Source organism: Hemicordylus capensis, chromosome 4, assembly GCF_027244095.1.
Source record: "Hemicordylus capensis ecotype Gifberg chromosome 4, rHemCap1.1.pri, whole genome shotgun sequence".
Classification (NCBI taxonomy): Eukaryota; Metazoa; Chordata; class Lepidosauria; order Squamata; family Cordylidae; genus Hemicordylus; species Hemicordylus capensis.
In genome coordinates, this window is record NC_069660.1 from 174,677,058 (window position 1) to 174,698,171 (window position 21,114).

Below are 21,114 nucleotides of genomic sequence, written 5' to 3' on the forward strand. Positions count from 1 at the left end.
CTATATTTTTACTGCAGTAGAGGGGTTGCCATGTGGATCTTATGCCAAAGGCTTCAGATCTGCCCAGTGTAAGGGAAGGGGATGAACCATGAGACTACACCCTTCAGACTGGAAGTTGCTTGCGCACATGCGCAATCTGCTTCCGCCTACTTCTGGTCCGAAGAGCGGACAGGGTGGCAGGGAGCTATGTGGCTGCCCCACCAGACTGGTTTTCAAGCGAGTGCTGGGGTGGTGGTGGTGGTGGAGGGAGGGGTAAGTGCATCCTCCCCTGCCCTTAAAGTCCCACCCACGCTGTCAAACTGGCCCCCAACGGTTCTGTGCACATCCCTACTGGAGTCTCCAGGAATCTGTAGTGATCTCCAGGCGTCTGTTGAAAGCAATTGGGATATTAACGGCTGAGTGGTGTGTGTGGTGTTCAGTACCTTGGTAAGTATGTGTTCATCATATAATGATTGTGTCCAGTGCAATTTCTAAATGTTTGATTTTTAATTTATTAGGAAGTTTGGGGGAACAGACTATATTTGGATTCACCTTTCCACCCCACAACCCTGCTGAAGTTTCAGGACAATTGAAAAAGTGATCAAGTATTTAGGAAGTTCAAACCCATTGAGCTAAATCTCTGTTTCTCCCATGTTGTACGAAATGGTTGGAAGCGGCTGAGTAATGATTTAGCATTAAGAAATCTTGGTGTGTTGATACTACTCAATTCTCTCTCTCTCTCCTTTTCCTTGAATTCTAGCAAGCCAGTGGAGTCCCTGATGTATGGAATTTATAATAAGCTGAATAATATCTGACAAACTGAAGCTCAATCCAAATAAAATGGAGTTGCTGATTATATGGCAGATCATTTAATCCATAGGTTTAAATGATGAGTGGATTTATTCCACTCCCACTGAAACAGAGTTTCCAAGATGACGTGCCTGGGCCTGGCTTTGCTGTACTTATATATATCTATTTCTAGCTTCCCTTGGTATACCAGCTATTACCTTTCATGATGACCTGAGGTTGCATCTATGATTCATTGAGACAATACTAAAGCATGAAACTACTGGAACAGGGAGGTTCTCAGGACAGTGGTTTATTCACATGGCCATTGATTCTTATGGGTGATTTTGCAGAGGTCCTGTTTACATTTTGAACAGCCTGTAACTTCCTTGCATGATCTCACTCAGATTGCTTAGCCAACCCCGATTCGCCCAGATTTCAGCTTTCATTACCAAAAAAAAAAAAAAAGAGCTAAGCTCTAGCCCTTGTAGAAGTGGAGTTATGGAGCAGAACGTGCAGTCACTATTCTGCTCAACTGCTGGACTTGGATTAAGAGAGGTAGCACAGGAGGCTTGCTGGGAGGATTTCACTTTCACAAGTACAGTAATCCTGAGGAATGTTGCCTTTATTTTTAATCATCAGGGGATCTCTGTCAGTTGGAAGGATAGTTTGCTTTTGATGTAAATCACTGCCTGCCTACCAGGCTGTGTATTGTAATGTTTAAGGACTTTCTTGGCTTTATGTTCAGTGCATGCCTGCTTAGAAGTAAGCACCCTTGGTTTCAATCAGATCTTCTCTCAAATAAGTGTGTACAGAATTGCAGCCTTAATTTAAAAGCTGTGCATTTGTGCTGGTTTTGCTCGTGTTGTTTTGTTTTTGTTGCTGTTAATATGTCAAGGAAAATGGCCAGGCAAATATATCTTCCCTGACTATTGTTGGTAGATATCTAGAGCAAATACAAGTCAACTGGAAAGTGCATCTGCTAATTTACATAAGCAAAATTATTTTCAAGCCAATTTACATAATATGCATATTAGGCACCCGGATTTGGAAAGCCAGACTATGGCAACCCTATCTGTTTGCCAGTCTGTGAAACACTATAGAGTATTTTCATTACTACATTTATTGGATTAATTTGATCACAGAAGGGGGAAAACTTGCATGAAGAGGTGTCATGATTTCTACCTGAGCCAGAGGGGTGGGGGGTGTTCATTGGGGTTAAATCTTTGACTTAAGGGGTTCAAAGTAGGCTGCCATTTAAATAAAAGGGTATACATTAAGAACAATTACAAGAGAGAGTGTTCATTAAGTTAAGGCAGCACAGATTTCAAGTAATAACAAAAGAAAAAAATAACTTTCCTAACGCATCTAACTATACTGGCCCCTACTACTCACACGTTGCAGCCTTCCCAAATCCCCAGCAGCAAAGCCTAGTGCTTCCTTGGGGCCCTCCTGGGACAGACTAACAGAACAAAACCATTCTCCTCCTCTCCAGTAGGTGGCTGGGTCATAGTTCCCACCCAGCCCTCTGGATCGGTCCCTTGGATTTGAACTTCCCGGGCTTTTTACCTAATTAGGGGAGGCCCACCCTCCCAGCAGTTGCTCTAATAAGGCCTAGTCAAAGGCCTCAAAGCCTTCCCATCGCTACAAGAGGAAAAGATGTAGATGGACCATAATGCAATCTGTAGAGAGGTTACCTATGTAAGTGGTGATGTATCGAGGGTTAACTACCAATGGTACTCTTCTGCATGCTCCTATGCACACCTGGATACACTTTTCTTCCAGTTCTTGCCTTGTGCAGTCCTTAAAAAAACAACACAAAAACAACAACAAAAGCACCATGTCCAGTTGATTACTATTACAATCTTTCAGCCCTTTTTATTAATTTTATTGGCTCCCCCCACCCCCCAATAGTGCTTTAAAAAGCATTTAGGGAATGAAACCTTATCCCCCTGCCCCCTTGTGTCTCCCTCCAAATTACTCTTGATTCAGTGTTGCACCCAGGAGAATTCTAAAAACCACATCAGTGAGGTATTAGCTGGGTAGGTATAGACATTCCACTATGACTCCATGTGCATTTCCTTGCACAAACCTATGGAAGCTTATATGAAAAAGTCCTTTGTCTGGAAATAGCCAGATTGATATACACACAACCCCTCCATGAAAAAAGAACCCACAATTGTCTCTGAAATAACTTGAAACTGACAAACATAATTGGTACCCATCATTGTTCCGCATTTAACAAAAATCAGACACTGGGCAGTACGTTTCACTCCAGAATGTCTTGATAGTGTAGAGATTTCATTGTTCCCTGCACAGACTCAAGGCACCCCGTGCCAGACACAGCAAAGCAGCCCCAAAACATAACCGAGCCTCCATGTTTCACAGTAGGTATGGTGTTCTTTTCTTTGAAAGCTTCATTTTTTTGTCTGTGGACATAGAGCTGATGTGAATTGCCAAAAAGCTGCAGTTTTGTCATTAAAAAGCCAGACTGGAATTTGCTAAAATGCATATTGACAAGCCACAATGCTCCTTTGGGCAAATAAGACAAAACTGGAGCTTTTCGACTGTGGACACAGAGCTGATGCGACTTTCCCAAAAGCACCAGTTTTGTCTCATAATCTCAAGACTATCAAGACATTCTGGAGCGAAACATACTGCCCAGTGTCAGAAAGCTCTGTCTCAGTTGCAGGTCATTCTTCATCGTGTGGGGCTTGTTTTAGCCCTCGTCACTGTATTCATTTACTGTTATAATATGGGTGCCTGTGGGAATTTGTTTAATTTGTTTATGTTGAATTTGTTTAAACGTGTTTAATTTGGCTTCTACCTGCGTTGTGCCTCTGTATTTATTGCCTTTGTCTTTGTTCGTGGCCTTCTATGAGCCTTGATTTGAATCCTGTCGAACATCTATGGAAAGAACTGAAATATGCAGACTGGAGAAGGCACCCTTCAAACCTGACACAGCTGGAGCAGTTTGCTCAGGAAGAGTGGGCCAAACTACCTGCAGACAGGTGCAGAAGTCTCATGGAGAGCTACAGGAATCACTTGTTTGCAGTGATTGCCTCTAAAGGTTGTGCAACAAAATATTAGGTTAAGGGTCCCATCATTTTTGTCCATGCCATTTTCATTTGTGTTATTATTTGAAATATTCTGTTACATCAAAACTCTAAAGCAACGTCTGATTTTTGTTAAATGTGGAACAAACAATGATGGGTGCCAATTACGTTTGTCAGTTTCAAGTTATTTCAGAGACAATTGTGGGTTCTTCTTTTTTCGTGGAGGGTACCAACACATTTGTCCACACGTGTATGCTTTAGTTGCATCTCAATTAGTCTACTAATTGATGTCCATGTGGAGCACCTCCTTCCATTTGTGAACCTGCCCCAGGACTGCAACCTGTTGTTGTGACAGGATGGCAAATAGGGACAACTAGCTAAACCCGTGCAGAGCATCTGTTTGCTAGTACTTGAGTGCTCTCTTCACCCCCTGCCACAGCCCCCTCACCTTAGAGATCTCTTCACCCTCACCTGAGCTGCACTCCTGCTCCTCCATCCAGTTGCTTCAATCACCTCACCCCTCTTGGCCACTCCTCCATCCCTTTACTCCATCCCCCTCACCCCTCTTGGTCACGGCTGCAACATTGCTGGCGCCTGTTGGCCAGGCTGAAGCCCCCTATCCTCAGAGGCCTCCCCAACCTCACCTAAGGCCCTCTCCTCCTACCCACAGGAGCAGCAGCAGCGGCTGCCTGGGCCCTTCCTCACTGCCATCACCACGATGGCTGCTAGTTCCCCTCAGGCTGCTGCCCAGGCCCTTCCCTTGCCTGCCTCCCTTCCTCTGCCTATGGCCTTGGTAGCCTCAAACATCAGCAGTGGTTGACTGGGCCCTTCCTTGCTGTCAGTAGGCGCTGCCATGGCCGTTCATTCCCCTCAGACAGCTGACAGGCTTGGGCCCATCTCGCCTTTCTTTTTTTCTCTGTCTCTCCTCCACTCGCTCTTTCCCTCTCTTCTCTTTCTCTCTTTTCCCGTGTTAACAGATCTTGTTTCTTCATCTAATTCACACAACGCCAGCCTCCTTCTCCTGAAGGGGCTCTTTCCTCCCTCATGACCCCCCTCTTTTCACAGACACGTGCCCACTATCTTTGTGTGTGTGTGTGTGTGTGTGTGTGTGTTCTTCTCCTCTACAATCAAGAACATCTTCCAACTAGTAACAGTTGCATTCCAACTGACCTTAATCACCACACACTTCTCCCCCTATCTGCATATGGAATCCCCGTGGCCCAATCACCATGGTGCTTCTGCTCTCACAGGCTCCTCCTCCATATCTACATATGGAATCTCCACTGCCCAATCACCACGATACTTCTGCTCATGAACTCTCGGGAGAGCTGCCACACATGGGATTAGCCACGGGTATGCCGTAGAGAATTATAGATAGATATGCCCCCTCCCATATTTTTTGGGGTGTGTGTGTGTGCCAGAAACCATCTTTATGGCTCCCCCAATGAAAAATGCCTCACTGCACCCCCACCAGTCCTGCTGGAAAAACTCTTCTCCACATGCTGCTAATATCTGATGTGAATGTTTGGCTTGGATGTGGAAGAGAGCATTTTCTAACTGTGTCCATGTTCAGGCTATGGAATTTCCTCTCAAGGAAAGCATACCCCACTTCCTCTCCAGCAGGTTTTTGTTGTTTCTCTGTTGCTTCAGTCAGGGGCGTAGCTATAATCCCTCCCTCCCTATTTTCTTCACTGTCTCCCTCACTCTGGGGGGCCGCCCAAGAGAGGGATGAACACGGGCCCCCTCTCCCCTAGCTACGCCCCTGGCTTCAGTGTATGCCTGATGAGTATGGGGGTTCAAGGGCAGGAGCCCATTGTTAAAGCTTATCAGCAGGGATGTAGCTAGAATCTGAGCAGATGAGTTCAAAGAACCCAGCACTCCACCCCTCCCTATTTTCTTCATTATCTCTTTCACCTTGAGGGGCCACTGGAGAGAGGGGCGAACGTGGGCCCACTCTCCCCTAACTGTGCCCCTGCTTATCAGAGATTGAAATTTTCACATGTGCCTTTATACTGTTTCTATTATAGGGACATTCGTGTTGTCTGGATTGAACTACTTATAAAAAGCATGCCAGGTCTATTTGAAGAATTTTACACTTCCTTTCTTCTGGCAGACCTGTATACAGCAGTTACAGCTGGGGTAGCAAGATTCTGTGCCGTAGCATGCTAACTGAGAAGGGAACAGTTGATGAATTGTAATTGAGACCTCTGTATGTATATGTTTTGATACTGTTATCGCCCTGTTCTGTGTGTGTTTGATTTTACTCTAATTTTATTCATCATTTTCTTTTCTGATTGCTGGTCACTGACTGTAATATAATTAATTCATTCATTTAGAGATTGAAATTTTGCTTCAGTCATAGCAAACTACCTCCTGTCATAGATATGGAGTGAATTTGCAAAAAGCAAATGTCACTTTGCTTTTTGTTGGTCTTTAAAGATATCCTTAAGCCACCTAATGGCACAGTGGGGTAATGTCTTGATTAGCAAGCCAGAGGTTGCCGGTTCGAAACCCCACTGGTACCTATATTGGGCAACAGCGATATAGGAAGATGCTGAAAGGCATCATCTCATACTGGAGATGGCAATGGTAAACCGCTCCTGTATTCTACCAAAGATGGTTGTCAGAGGTTGACGCCGACTCGACAGCACACTTTACTTAGAGAGATCCTTAATATGAGGCAGACTCCAACTGACTGAGGTCAATTTGTATTTTCTGGACTCTGTCCTTAGTAAATCACTGTCACTATTTCTGTCTTTTGGGGGTGACTTGTTGAATTTTTTTTCATGTAGTTTGCAAGAATTATAAGTTTTCAGTGTTCAGCTATCAGCTTCTTTCCCAGAATATCGAGAAATCAAATCTCCATGTATTGTGTTTCTAGCACACCTGTGTGTAAATGGGCACACAACATGAAGATGCTGTGCAATGCCCAACATATAGCAGGTGAAATCTAGTCTTCAGCAATGTGCAATAGTAGTGGTGGTGGTCTGGGGGCGTTAGGCAATGATCCTTGTTTCGAGAATTAGTTGCTGCAACCATATCTCTGTTTTCATCTGCAAAATTTTGGACGGTATCAGCATAGCTCATCTGCTTTTGCAATCTGGAATAATGTGCTCTATGGGCAATTTATTATCTGCTTTCCATTTGTGGCACATTTGTTAGAATGCGATACCATTTCTCCCACAGCTTCTTGGTCATATCCTCTACACATTCACAGAAATGTCCCTGCTTTCATTGGTGAAATGTTGGAGAGTATGATATTAGGATGGATTTTCCCTTAAAACTAATGGAAAGTGGAGCTTCTCTTGCGCTGAAGCTTCAGCGTTGGTGCACTTCCGGGTGCATTTGAATGCAACTTCCTGGTTGTAAGTGCATCTGATACCTGTACTTCCGCCCTGGTGGAGAAAAAATGGCATCCCAAGGAAGCAAGTAGTGCCGCGTCCTCACAATGGGCTTGTCAGTCAAGTTTAATTTTAGTCTATAATACAGTCACCTACAGAAGGCTGCGATTGGGTTCAGGGGCGGCCAATGACCTTTCTTGGTGCCCTGGGCGGAGAAGTTAGCTTAGCCAATAAGGAAGCAAGCTTTGGTGGAGCGCTCTCTCTCTCTCTCTCTCTCTCTCTCAGCTCGCCCGGGCCCTGGTGCTCCGTGGCCGAGAAAAGAACCTCAATTGCAGAGCGGGAGGTGAGTGGCTGAGGCCTAGCTAGGCGGGATGAAGTCGGCGATTGCCTGGCATCGCCGCTCCGCCCTGATGTACACTATAGGCGCCTGGACCGTTTTCGGATTCTTCTTTTTCCGATCCTCTCGCTTGTGGGGAAAGAAGCAGGAGGACGAGGAGGAGCAACCAAAGCTGCGCAGTAGGTTCAGGGCACCTTGTGGGTCCCGCGGGTGCTGGAGCGGGGGCCTCCCAGTCTCTGTTCGAAGCGAAGGGTTGCCCAGCTGCAGCCTTCGCAAAATGTAGTCCTTGGATCTGAGTTGCTCTGAACATGTGTAGAATGCCACTCTCCTTTCTCCCTTTCCTTACGAAGAGAACAAAAAAGGAGGGTTTTTCCCATCCGAGATTATGCTAAGTATTTCCGTTATGCATAGCATCTAGTTCTTGTAGGCACTCCAGAAATAATATTTATCTTATTTATTTGTATAAGATGCAATAATCCTTTGCGAGATAACGGTTTAGGCAACTCTGTGCAGGTCAGTTTTTGGGAAAAGTTACTTCTTTCCAGAGGAGGGAAAGGCTTCTTGTGCATGATTATCATCTTATTGTATCTTATTAAAAACAGTGAAATAGCAAAATAAACAAATGACATTTATTCACTTACCATAAGAAACAATAAGGTGGTAATAACTGTTGCTTAAAATACTTATATATTGCTGTCTAGTGAAAAAAGAGTTCTCAAAGCAGTTTGCATAGTGCAGACTCAAGATGGTTTCCTGTCCCAAGACTGTGCTGTTGAGTCAATGTCAAAAGTGACTCATAATTGTGCAGTCTTTTTCCCTCTAGGAGAAAAGCTGCTTTTAAAAGAAACATTGTCTGCATAGGGTTCACTTATAAAGAGTACTGCCTTATATAGCATGCTAGAGAAAGTAGAGAGATAATAAAAGCAGTAAATGCTCTCCCCCCCCCTTTGCATTCTTCAGCTTTGGCAAGTGGCCAAGATAGTGATATTCTGGCCAGGCCAGTAAAATTCTGACTGGTTGGCAACTCTGAGCACAAGCAGGTGATGGAAGAAAGGGTAGAAGTGTGACTTCCAGATTGTGCCTAACTCTTAGGTTGGGTTCAGATATAATGCAAAACCATGGTTCAAACTAACCATAGTTAAGAACCCACACTATAGTATGAGCTTCCAAATGTACAACAGATAAACCTATGGTTTAGAGCTATTTGTCTGTTTTTTGTTTCCCATCTGCTCAGAACTTATTTTCATAAGTCCATACGTTCACTTCTGTTTTCTATAATGTGGCAGCTTTCTTGAAGTGGAGCAATTGCATAATGGTCTGTGAATTCAGACATGGCAGCAGTTAGCACCAACCATGGTTTGCAAACCAGCTTCAAACAATAGTTTCAGATTCTAGTTTAATGGTCCCCCAAAAAACATGGCTTATGCACAGGCTCAGAGTCAAATGTTAAAAGAAGCCATTTATTTATTTATATTTTCCTACATTTATATCCTACTCTTTCCCAATGAGCTCAGAGCAGTGTACATGTTATGTTTATCCTCACAACCCGGTGGGGTAGGTTAGGCTGAGAGAGAAGTGACTGGCCCAGAGTCACCCATTGAATTTCATGGCTTTGATTGGGGATTTGAACTGGGTCCCCCTGGTCCTAGTATAACGACTATACCACAGTGTCTTATGGTTTCACATTTTCAGCCTTACAAGCTGAGGCCCTTATGAAATTTTCTAATGCTTATTTTGTAACAGAAGAGCTTCTTTCCAAGTAGCAACAGTTCCATGACAGGCAAAAATTCAGCAGGCTTAGATTTCAGTCCTGGAAAAGGCACAGAAAGCTTTTGCAAGAACTTTGATGCAGTTAGAAGGACTTTCTGACAGACTTTTCCAGACACAAGTCCTATTGAGGGAAAATGCCTCATTTCTTTATTGGCTTCTATCTTCTGACTGTGAAAGCCTGCAAACTTGTGACTTGCATAGACTGCCACACATAACAGAAGTTTGTCCAGTGAAATGGATTGATTTCTGAATTGCCGACGTCTCCCTATACCAAAGTGAATTTCTGCTCAAGACTTGATACAATATTAGCACTGAGGGTTTGGGAAGCAGACCTGTCTTGATGTTCACACATACAGTTTGTTATAATATTGATTTGCAACTGTACACTCTCTCAAATCTGCTTAATAAAGATGTTCAGCTATCCTAGACTGTGCAATACATACCAGCAGTTAGTTTTAAAAAAATAAACTCTGACATTTAAAAGATATATCCTCCCCCATTCTTCCCAAGCATGCTAAACATGTTTGGGAGGATACATCTTTTAAATATCAAAAATGTCTAAACAATCAAAAATGCAGTTGTAGTAACTCTTTAAACATGACATTGAGAACAGCCCCTATGGTTTGAGAATTTCAACCTCATTTTGACATTTAGGTGTCCAAGAAGAGTATTCCACAACCACTTCAGAAGACAGACTGAGAGAGACTACTACATATTGGAAGCCAGGAAACACCTTTTATGTCACCACAACAACAACTTATAAAACAAACTTTGTGCCATTCACGACTCGCTTACATAATTATGTGCAATCATTTTTTGATGATGATGATGATGATGCTGATGCTGGGAAAGAAAAGTAAATATCTCTAGGAACAGGAACTTCAAAAATCTTTAAAGGCCAATATCAAGATGCCTTGTTTGAACCTGTTGTCTGTATTGAAGAATGGGATTCTCTGTATTTCATTACACAAGTTCCATAGCTGAAATACCATGAAAGTTTTATTAACTGTCAGCAATCTGCTTAAAAATCAGTGACTTGCCTGTACTGTTTCACTGCGAATTTGTTGTGGGTTATTAAAACTTTGTCTTGGCTTATTTCTCTTGTCCTGAGTGTTTTGTTTTGAAATCCTCTCTGGTATACTGTGTAATATCATGAGGACACAATTTCTCTTGGACAAAAGTCTGCTCAGTTACAGGCACTTGTCTCTGGTAAGTGCTTCCCATTTTTATTGACCATGGGGTTACAAGGGATCTAATGGGTCCTTTGTGCCACACTCATGCTCTGAAATTGCAACACCTGCATCTAAACAACCCTGCAGGCCAAACACACCCATCATCTTGAATTTTCAATGTGGCAGAAGTTGAAATTAAGTGCTTCATGTGGACAATGAAGGAGCCTAGAGAAGCAGCCCACTAAGCTGCAGTCTGAAGTAGCTGCAGTAGTCAAAGCAAGAGTGGTGTTCTGGAGTTCTTTACATGTTGCAGCTGTTTTTCTCCACACAATGCCCTTGTCCTGGATCCACAGCTGAAACTTATTTTTACATACAACACTTTTGTGTCATCCTCCAACCCACTCCATAGCTTCAAACAGCTTACAAATATGATTTTAAAACTCAATTTAAAAAAATAATCCAATTGGCTGCTTTAAAACTTAAAACAAAGAACAGCAAAAATAAACAGCATCAGATCAGGACTAAAAAGCTTGCTTTTCCTGACACCAATCTAATCCTCTTAGGTTACCCTGAATAGGCTGCCCTCTCCTATCTTAATAGGGTGAAATAATATTGAGAAGTATTCTGTGTGATATATGCAGGTCTCAGCTTGTGAAGGGCTTTTAAAAGTCAGCACCTTTTATTGAGCCTGGAAGTTGACTGTGCAACTCCTACAATATTTGTTCACACTTTCTTACTTCAGTGAAGAGGCAGGTTTCAGCATTCTGCAGCAGCTAAAGTTTCTGAGCCATCTTCAGTGATAGCCCATGTAATAAATCCAAGAAATTACAAAAGTGTGGATGATGGTAGCCAAATCCTTTTTCTGGGAGAAAGGATGCAGTTGATATAATTAATAGGTACTGGCTAGCAACAGCCACGAGCTATTTTTGTCAGGAGCACAGATCTGATCCAGCAAGTTCAAAACCCCTGGAAGCAGCGTGTGAAATCACTAAGCACAATTGCAAAAGTGCTGGATGGTCCCTACCTCCAAAGGCTGGCAGCCGATGAAATGGAAGCAATCAGCCAATTCTTGTTGGCTATTCAGGTAATCATTAATCTGCAAATGAATAAACTATTGGGCTTTTTAATGTGAAAGCATTATTTCTAACTGAAGCAGGCACAAGGAGAAAATGACAGAACAAGCATGGATTTGCCCTACTGGTATTTTGGTTGGCCAGGGCACAAATAAGCCAATCAAGTTCCAATCGTGATTCTGCTGTAGACGTCCTAACAGTTTTGTCCTCGTGTCATTTATTTGCATGAAAAAGCCAAAATAGGCAACCAAACAATGCATGTATTAATTGACTGTCAAGTTTTGCACTTAAAATAGATTATAGGCCTTTCTATTGTATGTCCATATTATTCAACTTTATTATTATTACATTTATATCCTGCTCTCCCTCCAAGGAGCCCAGAGCTGTGTACTACAGACTTGAGTTTCTCTTTCACAACAACCCTGTGAAGTAGGTTAGGCTGAGAGAGAAGTGACTGGCCCAGAGTCACCCAGCTAGTTTCATGGCTGAATGGGGATTTGAACTCGGGTCTCCCCGGTCCTAGTCCAGCACTCTAACCACTACACCACACTGGCTTTTTATGAGCTCTATGTGCCCATCAGAATGTCCTGCGTGTGGAAAGAGCCTTTGAATTGGGACTGAAGTACTGCCATGTTTCTGTTAAGGTGTAATCTGAAATACAAAAGCATCTTGGAATCAAACAAGTAGTACGGGAAAGGAAACAAAATTAATTAAACCCCTGAGCATACCAAGATATAGAGAATGAGTCTTCTTATCGTTACCATACAAATGAGCTTCTTCAAAATACCAGAATCTGTTTGGTTTTTTATCCTCGACAAGCTGGACATTGCACCTAAACTTCTTATTCCTCACACTAAAGCCCCTTAATTCTTTAAACCAGTGGTGCAATTTACCGGTTTTTGCCTGAGCTAGGAGGCTGAATGGCAAAATGTACCCGTTGCTACCTCCCATGATGTACTGCATCTCTGTCCTATCTTGCTATTCTAAGCTCATGGGCCAGTTTTTAAAGTTTGGGGAGACCACCTAAATAGCCTCGTGTTGCTGCCGAACAGCCGTGTGCGCGCACAGCTGTGTGTATGTGTGGGGAGATAGATGTACTGTAAACAAATAAAGCATTCCTTCTGCTTAGGGGCTCTCTGAAGGGGAAAGGGAGTGCTGGTGATGCTGAGTTACCAACTGCGGCCGATTGCGGGCTGTATTTCCGCACTTGCCTCTGTAGAGGGTGCTTGCCCGGAGCGCCGCAACATTGTTCGAGAGCAACGCTGAACTCTCGGGCGACCCCGGCACGGTTCTCCTTCCGCTTCACCGCCGTGCCGGAAGTTGATTGCGGCTGCTTGGTTGGCCCTGTTGTTGCCGGTCTTCGGCAGTCCCGGCCCGGCATCATGAAGGCCATCATCCAGCGCGTCACCCGGGCTAGCGTGACCGGTGAGCGAATCCCGTTTTCGTCTTGGCTGCCTGCCTCCCTGCGCTACGTCCATCGGCAAAGGGGCCCTTCCAAAGCGGGGAGGCGAGGCGGCGTCTGGCCGCTCGGCCGAGCCAGCCTGACCCCGCCCCCGCCCCGGGCTTCCTCTCCTGGCCTCTTCCAAAGCGCACCTCCCGCGGCACAATAATTGCGTAGGTCTAACACCCGAGGTGTCTTTAAAGCGTAGGATTCTCCTCAGAATATAAAACGGGATTAGGCAAAGCACGACGACTCGGTAGTATTCTGCAGGCAAACGCTTCCAGGAGAGGGGATTAGCAGCTGCCCCTCTCCACGACGTGTAAAACGGCCCCGAGCGAAAAGCTCTAAGGGCCGTTTGCTAAGGGCTGTTTCACGCAGCGGGGGAAAAACCAGCTTGGCCACTGAATGCACCCTAACCAGATATCGCTTATGATTAGACTCGTATCATCATCATACTTGTATGTCGCTTGTTTGGCGCACTCTGCTTTTTATGTTTTAAAGAGTACACTTCCAAAAAAAAAAAAAAAAGGTTAGATGCTCAACTAAAAGCATGCAGGATGTGAAGAGACTCCAAGTTGCTTGGCATATATTTTTTGTCCAGTGTTTTTATGGATATAACCTCAAGCTGTTTTCCAAAGTGGGGGAAACTGGTAACTTTTATGTTTGCTTGGAAGTTGCATCCTCTGCCTTGCACACATCACAGCTGTATGACCGTGCATGGACTGTGGTTGCTCAGCGGTTTTCATTCTGTAAATATTGTTTTTCTGTTACTTTGTATGTTTCTCCAAAGCTGAGCCCTCAGCACTGAAAATAGATTCCAGAACTGAGTCCATGGTGATCCTTGACTCAGAGGAAGCCCTGTCATTCTTAGGTTGAAAATCCCGTCCTAGTGAGTGGAGACTGAAGCATCCAGCTATGACTGAAGGCTTCCTCTGTGCTCACTGGTTGTAATGAAGGAGCAAGGCCAGTGCATTTTTTCTTCTCTTCTCTTCTCTACAGGTTATATAGAGCATTTAAATCTAAATTATTGTTTGCCCTACACAGGATTTGAGGGGAAGGGATATAATGAATAATATTGCATCCTTGCTTTGAAAGAAACCTTATCACACACATACATCCTTTGCCTGTCTCCTCAGGACATCTTGGTCCAGGCTATCTTTTCCACCTTTTTGGTTGTATGCTAATCTTTTATAAGAACATATACAGAAACTTGCTGGATCAGACCATAAGTCCATATAGTACAGCATCCTGTTTCCAACCATGGCCAGTCAGTGCTTTCTGCAGGTAGGCAACAGCTGCTCCCTCCCCATTTGGAACTAGGTTCCTCTGCATTAAATAGTTTTTGTAGGAGGACAATTTTGGCAGGTTCATATCAAAATTGTACTGTGGGAGGAGAAGCTTCACTTGCAAACCACCTCCCTTCTGTCCAGCTATAGGGATTCAGGAATGCTCTACTCCTGTAACTAATGGTGCAGTGCTTTATATTAAAAGCCTACTATACAGGAGGACCTCAATATTTGCAAAGGTTCCATTCTCAGCTGCAACTGTGGATATGTAAACAGCGAATATTGAGTCATTGGGGCTATTGCATCGCTGGGGTTAGGTTCCCGGTTATCGGGCAAATGATCAAAAATTGGCCAAATTTTGGGGAGAGATGCAGGGGGAAGTTCCCTACCATACTTCATCAGTTCCCTGAGTTGCACTGTTCCCCAAAAACCACTTTTTTCATTTTCTTTTAAAATGGAGCCATTTTGAGGCTCTGAAACACAAAATGGTGGCTGGAAATGACTTCGGTCATTACTGGCCACCCTGACCCGTGGATACATGAGGTTGCCCCCCGTTTATGCTAAGTTCAGGTGTCTTTTACCCAGCTGGATATGCGAATCTGCAGATAATTTACCAATCTGCACAGTCCTAACTATCTATATATTTCTCCTAGGTGTGCCTGGGGAAAATGCGTCCCGGCAGCCCAGCTGATTGGCTGGGCTGCAGAGGCGCCTGATTGGCTGGCACACCCAGGAGGAGGAGAATTGGCCGGGTGCCTTGAGAGCTTGTTGTATCGGGCACCCCTCCTGGTTTCCAGCAAACGAGGGGTGCAGTATCAGGTACAGGGTTCAATTGATTCTGGTGCACCCATTTCCGTTTGCCACTGATATCAATTGTATACACCCATGGGCTCAAACGATCTAATATCGTAAAAGGCCCAGTCCAACGCTGACCTGGCCTGACGACCGGTGGTAGCCGCAGACTCTAGCGAGCGAGAGAGGCAGGTGGGGGGGAGAGAGGGAGGCGCGCGGGGGAGAGACAGGGCGAGAGAGACAGGCGGTGTGGGGGGGACAGAGCGAGCAAGAGAGCTGTTGTGGGGGGACAGAGCGAGTGAGAGGGCTGTGGGAGGACCAGCCAAACAAATTCTCCCAACTAATCCCCAAAAGGAAGTGAACTACCGCACAGATGCTCTGTGCGGGTTCAGCTAGTTATATATGCTTTCTTGTCAGAGAGAGATATGACAAGCAAAAATCCTCTGACATACATGGTAGTTGACATTAAAGAGGAGCTACCCATTTGCTGCATGGATTTACTGTAATATACAATAAAGCAAAACTAGCTTAACCCACGCAGAGCATCTGCACACTAGTACTTGATTGCTCCCCTCACCCCCTGCCACAGCTCCCCTCACTTCAGAGATCTCTCCACCCTCACCTGAGCTGCACTCCTGCTCCTCCTCCATCCGGTTGCTTCCATCCCCCTCACCCCTCTTGGTTATGACTGCAGCGTTGCTGGCACCTATTGGCTAAGCTGCAGCCTTCTATCCCCAGACATCTCCCCACCCTACCCTGCACCTGCTCCTCCCCAGAGGAGCAGCAACAGCAGTTGACCAGGCCCTTCCTCGCTACAGCCATGGGCGCTTGTTTATCTCAGGCCGCTGACAGGCCCAGGCTCGTCCTTTGCCTGCCTGCCTCCCTCCACCACTGGCTCAAACAGCAGCAGTGATTAACTGGGCCCTTCCTTGCTGCTGCCACCATGGCCACTCATTCCCCTCAGGCCATTGATAGGCTCAGGCCCATCCCTCGCCCTTCCTTCTTTCTCTGTTCCCCTCCCTTTCTCTCTCTTTCTCTCTTCTCCACTCACTTTCCCCCTCTGTCTGTCTTTCTTTTCTTTCTTTTCTTTCTTTCTCTGTCCCTTCCTGAGTTCATCTTGTTTCCTCATCTAATTCACACAGTGGCAGCCTCCTTCTCCTGAAGGGGCTCTTTCCTCCTTCACAACCCCCCTCTTTTCGCAGACCCCTGCCCACACACACGTATATATATATTCCTCTCCTATACAATCAAGAACATCTTCCGACCAGTAATAGTTGCATTCCAACTGACCTTAACCATCACAGGCTCTTCATCCCTATATGAATATAGGGAATCCCCATTGCCCAGTAAGGCGCTTTTGCTCATGAACTCTTGCGAGAGCTGCCATGCACGGGATTAGCCACAGGTATTCCTTGGATAATTAAATATATAGATACAAGTATTTTTTAGCCCGTTAATTTAACGGGCGCTAGTCTGCGCCCTCAACCGCCGCCTCCTCCCACCCGGGCCCACTGGCTCCTTCGGCCGGGGCCGGTGCCATCCGGGGCTGCCGCTGGCCTCCCTGGCCGGGCCAGACCCCCCGCCACCTCAGGCCTCACACCTCAGGCCCCCCGCCACTTCAGGGCTCCCTTACCCTCCCCGCGGCCGGGCCGGTTCTGCGGCCGCCGCCTCCGGGCTTCCTGCAGCGGCCGCCACTGCCAGCAGGCCCAGTCCTCCCGCCGCGGCCAACGCCGCCAGCGGGCCCAGTCTCCTTGCGGCCACTGCCGCCACCATCAGGGCCAGTTGCCCCGCTGCGGCAGCTACCGCCAGCGGGGCCAGCCGGGCCACCGCCGCCACCGCCGCCTTGCCTGCACTCCCGCGGCGGCCACCGCCATCGGGGCCAGTCGCCCTGGCGTGGCCACTGCTGCCTTGCCTGCACTGCCGCGGCAGCCGCCGCTGCCATTGGGGTCAGTCGCCCCACCGCAGCCACCGCCTCCGGCCTTCCTTCCAACATGGCCGCCTGTGTCCCTGCGGCCGTATCTTTCTCGGACGTTCTGGGCATGCGCTCCGCGCATGCCCAGAACGGCCAAGAAAGACACGGGCAGGGACACGGGATTATACTCTAGGGCTTTATTATAGAGGATGCCTATGATGTCTCTCTTTTATGACCCACATGGGCATTTACATAAATAAGGGTTTTTAAAAAACAACTAGTCTTCAACCAAGCTGATGGAAAGGTGCTGAATCAAGCTAAAGAGAAAACTCTCCTATACTTAGGGGGTTGTCAGAGTAACCTGCTGGGCTTAAACTAGGTGATATAATCACCAATTCTTACTAGTTTTTGAAAGCTTGCTTATCTCATTTTGAAACTCCACATCCAGGGTTTGTTTAGCCCATTCATAACCCCAAGAGAGTAGGAAATTGGTGGGAAATCCATAGCATAGTAATTTCCCTCCAGTGATTGATTCTATTTTGATTTAAAATGGCCAGCTAATACTAATGGGGCTAAACCATTGGGATAAAATTTTAACTTCATGCAGTAATTGACTATAGCCATCCTAGCCTGTATCTACTTTTTGCGCGCCTGCATCCAGCCTAAGAGTAGAATTAGCTACACATTTAGGGACTTGAAACATTGCTCTCAATTTTTTTGTCTTTGAGCAGGATAAAATTAGAATAAGGACCTAAATGAATAAGGACCTAAGGACCATATAATAACTGAGCCATATATTTAACCATAAACAGCTTAATGGCTGCTGGTGCAAAGTATCCTGCTCTGGCCCGATAGAATCTTAAAATGGCTGTAGCACGTCTTTGCACAGTCTTTACAACATACTCCAAATGTGCTCTCCTCTTTCCAAATGCATGGAAACCATCCCTAAATATTTTTTAAAAATTGATTTGTTCTATTTTATTATCATTTGATTGTCCAATTAAACAGCTTTGGTCTTTTGGTGAAGACCACAACCTTAGTTTTCTGATAGTTAATTAGGAGCTGGTCTTTTGTGCAAAACTGAGCAAGGCTCAATTTCATAGCTCTCCTAAGTCCATTTGGGGTTAATGATAGAATCACTACATCATCTGCATAAAGAAGGATAGATACATGCTTTTCAGCTAATTTAGGGGGATGCATTTCTACACTATCCAGATGTTTAATGAATTAATATGAAAGTTAAATAAAAGCAGAGATAAGATGCACCCTTGTTTAGCACTATTATTGTGGGAACTGTATTTGAAAGATCGCATTTGGGTTGCATCTCACCTGTCAAGGTTAGGTTCCTGCTCCCTCCAATTCAATCTTGCTCTGTCACTGAACTGGCTCTAAAGCCAGCCTGGTGCTTGTCAAGGTTAGGTTCCTGCTCCATCCAATCTTGAAGTTTCCGATATAAATTCCTGGAGTAAAGTGTACTAATGATGCTCAATAAACTAACTGGGTTGTAGTTACCTGGATCATTTCTTTCTACTTTTAAAAAAAATGATTACAAAACTGCAGGACAATCTGCCATCTGCTTATTATTTAATTTGGCATATTCCAGTTTTTTTGTCCCGATTCACATTTTAACTTCTGAAAATGATCTTTCCATACTCCTGGGGCAATGTGAAAATCTTATTGATTTATGCCCTTTTCCATATAATCTGTGGCAATACGCCAAAAAGTTACATGATACATATTTATAACAGAATTAATTAGATGCTGCCACATTTCCTTCAATGCATCTCTTTTTGCTCAGGAGTAAAGCCTTAATGTGATATACAAGGAATTTTGGAAGTTTAACTTATCTAAAAAATTTCCCTACAGTTTCAGAGGAGCAAATAAGTTCAATCGGACGAGGTATTTGTGTGCTACTGGGTATCTCTGTGGAAGACACTCAAAAAGAGCTTGAACACATGTAAGTCGGTACAAAGTAACAAATATATTCGTTTTATTTTTATTGTAAATGTCCTAATTTCCCCATATCTAGTAACTATTCATTATCAAAATGAATTCTCAGGATCTACAAGTCTGTTTTTATATCCTCTGCTTGCTCTTTTCTGTTGTGTTTTCCCGTCATTTTTATGTACAAATATGGGAATTCTCTTTTCCCCAGAGAATACCCTTCCATGCCTTCTGCTTTTCTACCTAGGGTTCGAAAGATTTTAAATCTGCGTATGTTTGAAGATGAAAGTGGGAAGCAGTGGTCAAAGAGTGTAATGGACAAGCAGTATGAGGTGCTGTGTGTCAGCCAGTTCACCCTTCAGTGTATTCTGAAAGGAAACAAGCCCGACTATCACATGGCCATGCCTACAGAACAAGCAGAAGCTTTCTATAACAGCTTCCTGGAACAGCTTCGCAAAACGTACAAGCCAGAGCTAATCAAAGGTAAGGCAAAACTTAGATGAGTGGAAAGTATTTCTTCCTCAGTGATTACTCTAGATATGCAAGACAAATGGATAGCCTTTGGGAAGTGATATTATTTTGTTTTATCTCCTCCTTCCACAGTGTAGCAATGATGTCTTTGTTCCCTTAAATATGTGGGTACAAATCAGTTGCTCCAGGACAAACACAAATACCATGTTAGTCCATTGAAACTAAATTCAAAGAGACGTGAAATATCATTTCCTTTATTAAGAAGGTGGGGTGCTGCATGCGGATGTGCTGGGCAGTAAAATGGGGAGGGGTGAACAGGGCAAGAGTAAGCTCATATAGACTGGTGTCAGCAGGGGGCAGAATTCATGGAGAAGTACACTAACATTCACAAATGATTCAGATTTTATAAATATGGTTAGTTAATTTGGAGCTGTTGCATTGCAGAGGTAGAACTGCACTCTTTCATGAAGATACAACCTTATATCCTAGTTTGGAGTATGCAAGTTAGTTCTTGGTCATTTATTAATAGTACATATTACAGTGAACATTCAGGAAATGAAGAAACAGCTTATAGAATGATGGTTCACAAGTAATATTGATTGGTTAGCATACTCTTGAGCAAGAAATATACATATCCTGTATAAATATGTATTAAACTGTAGTCTAATTTTTAAATTCTACAACAGTTACAAAATTCAGAGAAGTCTCTTTCTTAACAATTCTAATTTTATCAGCATCAGATCAGTGATTTCCCAGGAATTGTCTCATTTTCTTAACCAGTAGTTTCACCACTTATAGGGCAATAGTGTCCCTGGAAGCTGTAGAATAATATCTTTTAGTAAAACTGTGTCCCATACGTAAGTGAATTTTGATTATAATTCACAATAGACCTTGGACCGGGTCTCATGATCAGTGAGACCTGGTTTTTCCTGGTGAGCGGGAAGAGCGGGCTAAGCCCACCCTCCCCGCTCATGAGTGAGCAGGGAGCCCTGGGCGGCCGGATCGGGAGCCCTGGGCAGCCGGATCAGCCGCCCACATGATGGCTAGCTCCGTGATGGAGCCGGTGGGGGGAGTGGGGGCCGCGTGGCCCCCGCAAGCCCCAGTATGCCCTGAGCGATTGCGCAGGGCATACTGGGGAGACCCCTGAGCCGGGAGGTGGTTTTTCGCCTCCCGGCCAGGGGACTACTCACAATTGCAAAAAGTAGGTTTGCAGGAGCACTCGCTCTGCAAACCTGCTTTTTAGCAGCGGTTCTCGAGCGGGTTACCTGCTCAAGAACCACCGGGCTCAGCTGCAAGCCCAGTGGTTCTTACGGTCACCAAAAATCGGGCTAGCCTCTGCTAGCCCGATTTTTGCTGATCGTGAGAAGCACCCCCTAGTGTGCTTGACAAATGTCCGGCTTGCTGTAGTCTTCCAGCAAGTGAAATTAGAAACTTGTATTTTTGAGGTCACAAGCTTTAAATATCAATTATGGTTTAATTAATCTGTCCTGTGATGGCTCCCTAGCAGTGACCAGAACTGCTTAGTGTCAGTAAGGTTGCTACCTCTTGTGCCTTATACCCATGCCCTGGGAATATTTGGCAAAAGAATATAAATCCTGATCCACTTTCCTACATGATGCACCATTGAGACCTCCTTATTCTAAAGACTGACCACCCAACTTAAAAGGTTCTGCAATACATCATTTGGAAATCAGTGCTAGAAATTACCAGGCCAAAATCATTCTTTTCTTAGGTTTTTACTTTTGTAATGAGTT

At 44.8% G+C, this 21,114-nt stretch overlaps 2 protein-coding genes across 12 annotated transcripts in view; both read left to right on the top strand.

Moving 5' to 3' along the window:
* The first annotated feature begins 7,284 nt into the window (after nt 1-7,284).
* On the top strand, nt 7,285-10,364 carry SMIM26 (small integral membrane protein 26). Its single transcript, XM_053313493.1, has 2 exons — nt 7,285-7,678; nt 9,924-10,364. Exons 1-2 carry the CDS (start codon nt 7,534-7,536, stop codon nt 10,127-10,129), a joined length of 351 nt encoding a protein of 116 aa, XP_053169468.1. The 5' UTR covers nt 7,285-7,533; the 3' UTR covers nt 10,130-10,364.
* A 2,418-nt stretch (nt 10,365-12,782) lies between these two features.
* The window catches only part of DTD1 (D-aminoacyl-tRNA deacylase 1), a 36,256-nt gene continuing 27,924 nt past the window's right edge, over nt 12,783-21,114 (top strand). For 8 of the 11 annotated variants that reach the window (XR_008307387.1, XR_008307388.1, XR_008307389.1 and 5 more), the window contains exons 1-4: nt 12,811-12,939; nt 13,746-13,954; nt 18,812-18,902; nt 19,137-19,372. Coding sequence is in view for 4 of the 11 variants with exons in the window: in XM_053251028.1 (XP_053107003.1) it covers nt 13,906-13,954; nt 18,812-18,902; nt 19,137-19,372 (376 nt within the window). In the remaining 7 variants the exon portion in view is untranslated. Of the gene's footprint in view, nt 12,940-13,745; nt 13,955-18,811; nt 18,903-19,136; nt 19,373-21,114 lie in introns of all 11 variants that reach the window. The other 3 variants (XM_053251026.1, XM_053251030.1, XM_053251029.1) reach the window with 3 other exon arrangements.

What these genes read in the sequence shown, in the direction of transcription:
- SMIM26 (XM_053313493.1), top strand. Translation starts at nt 7,534, where the DNA reads ATGAAGTCGGCGATTGCCTGGCATCGCCGCTCCGCCCTGATGTACACT. An exon ending in GGAGCAACCAAAGCTGCGCA is followed by an intron (nt 7,679 to 9,923) that starts GTAGGTTCAGGG and finishes TTTGACATTTAG; the next exon opens with GTGTCCAAGAAGAGTATTCC.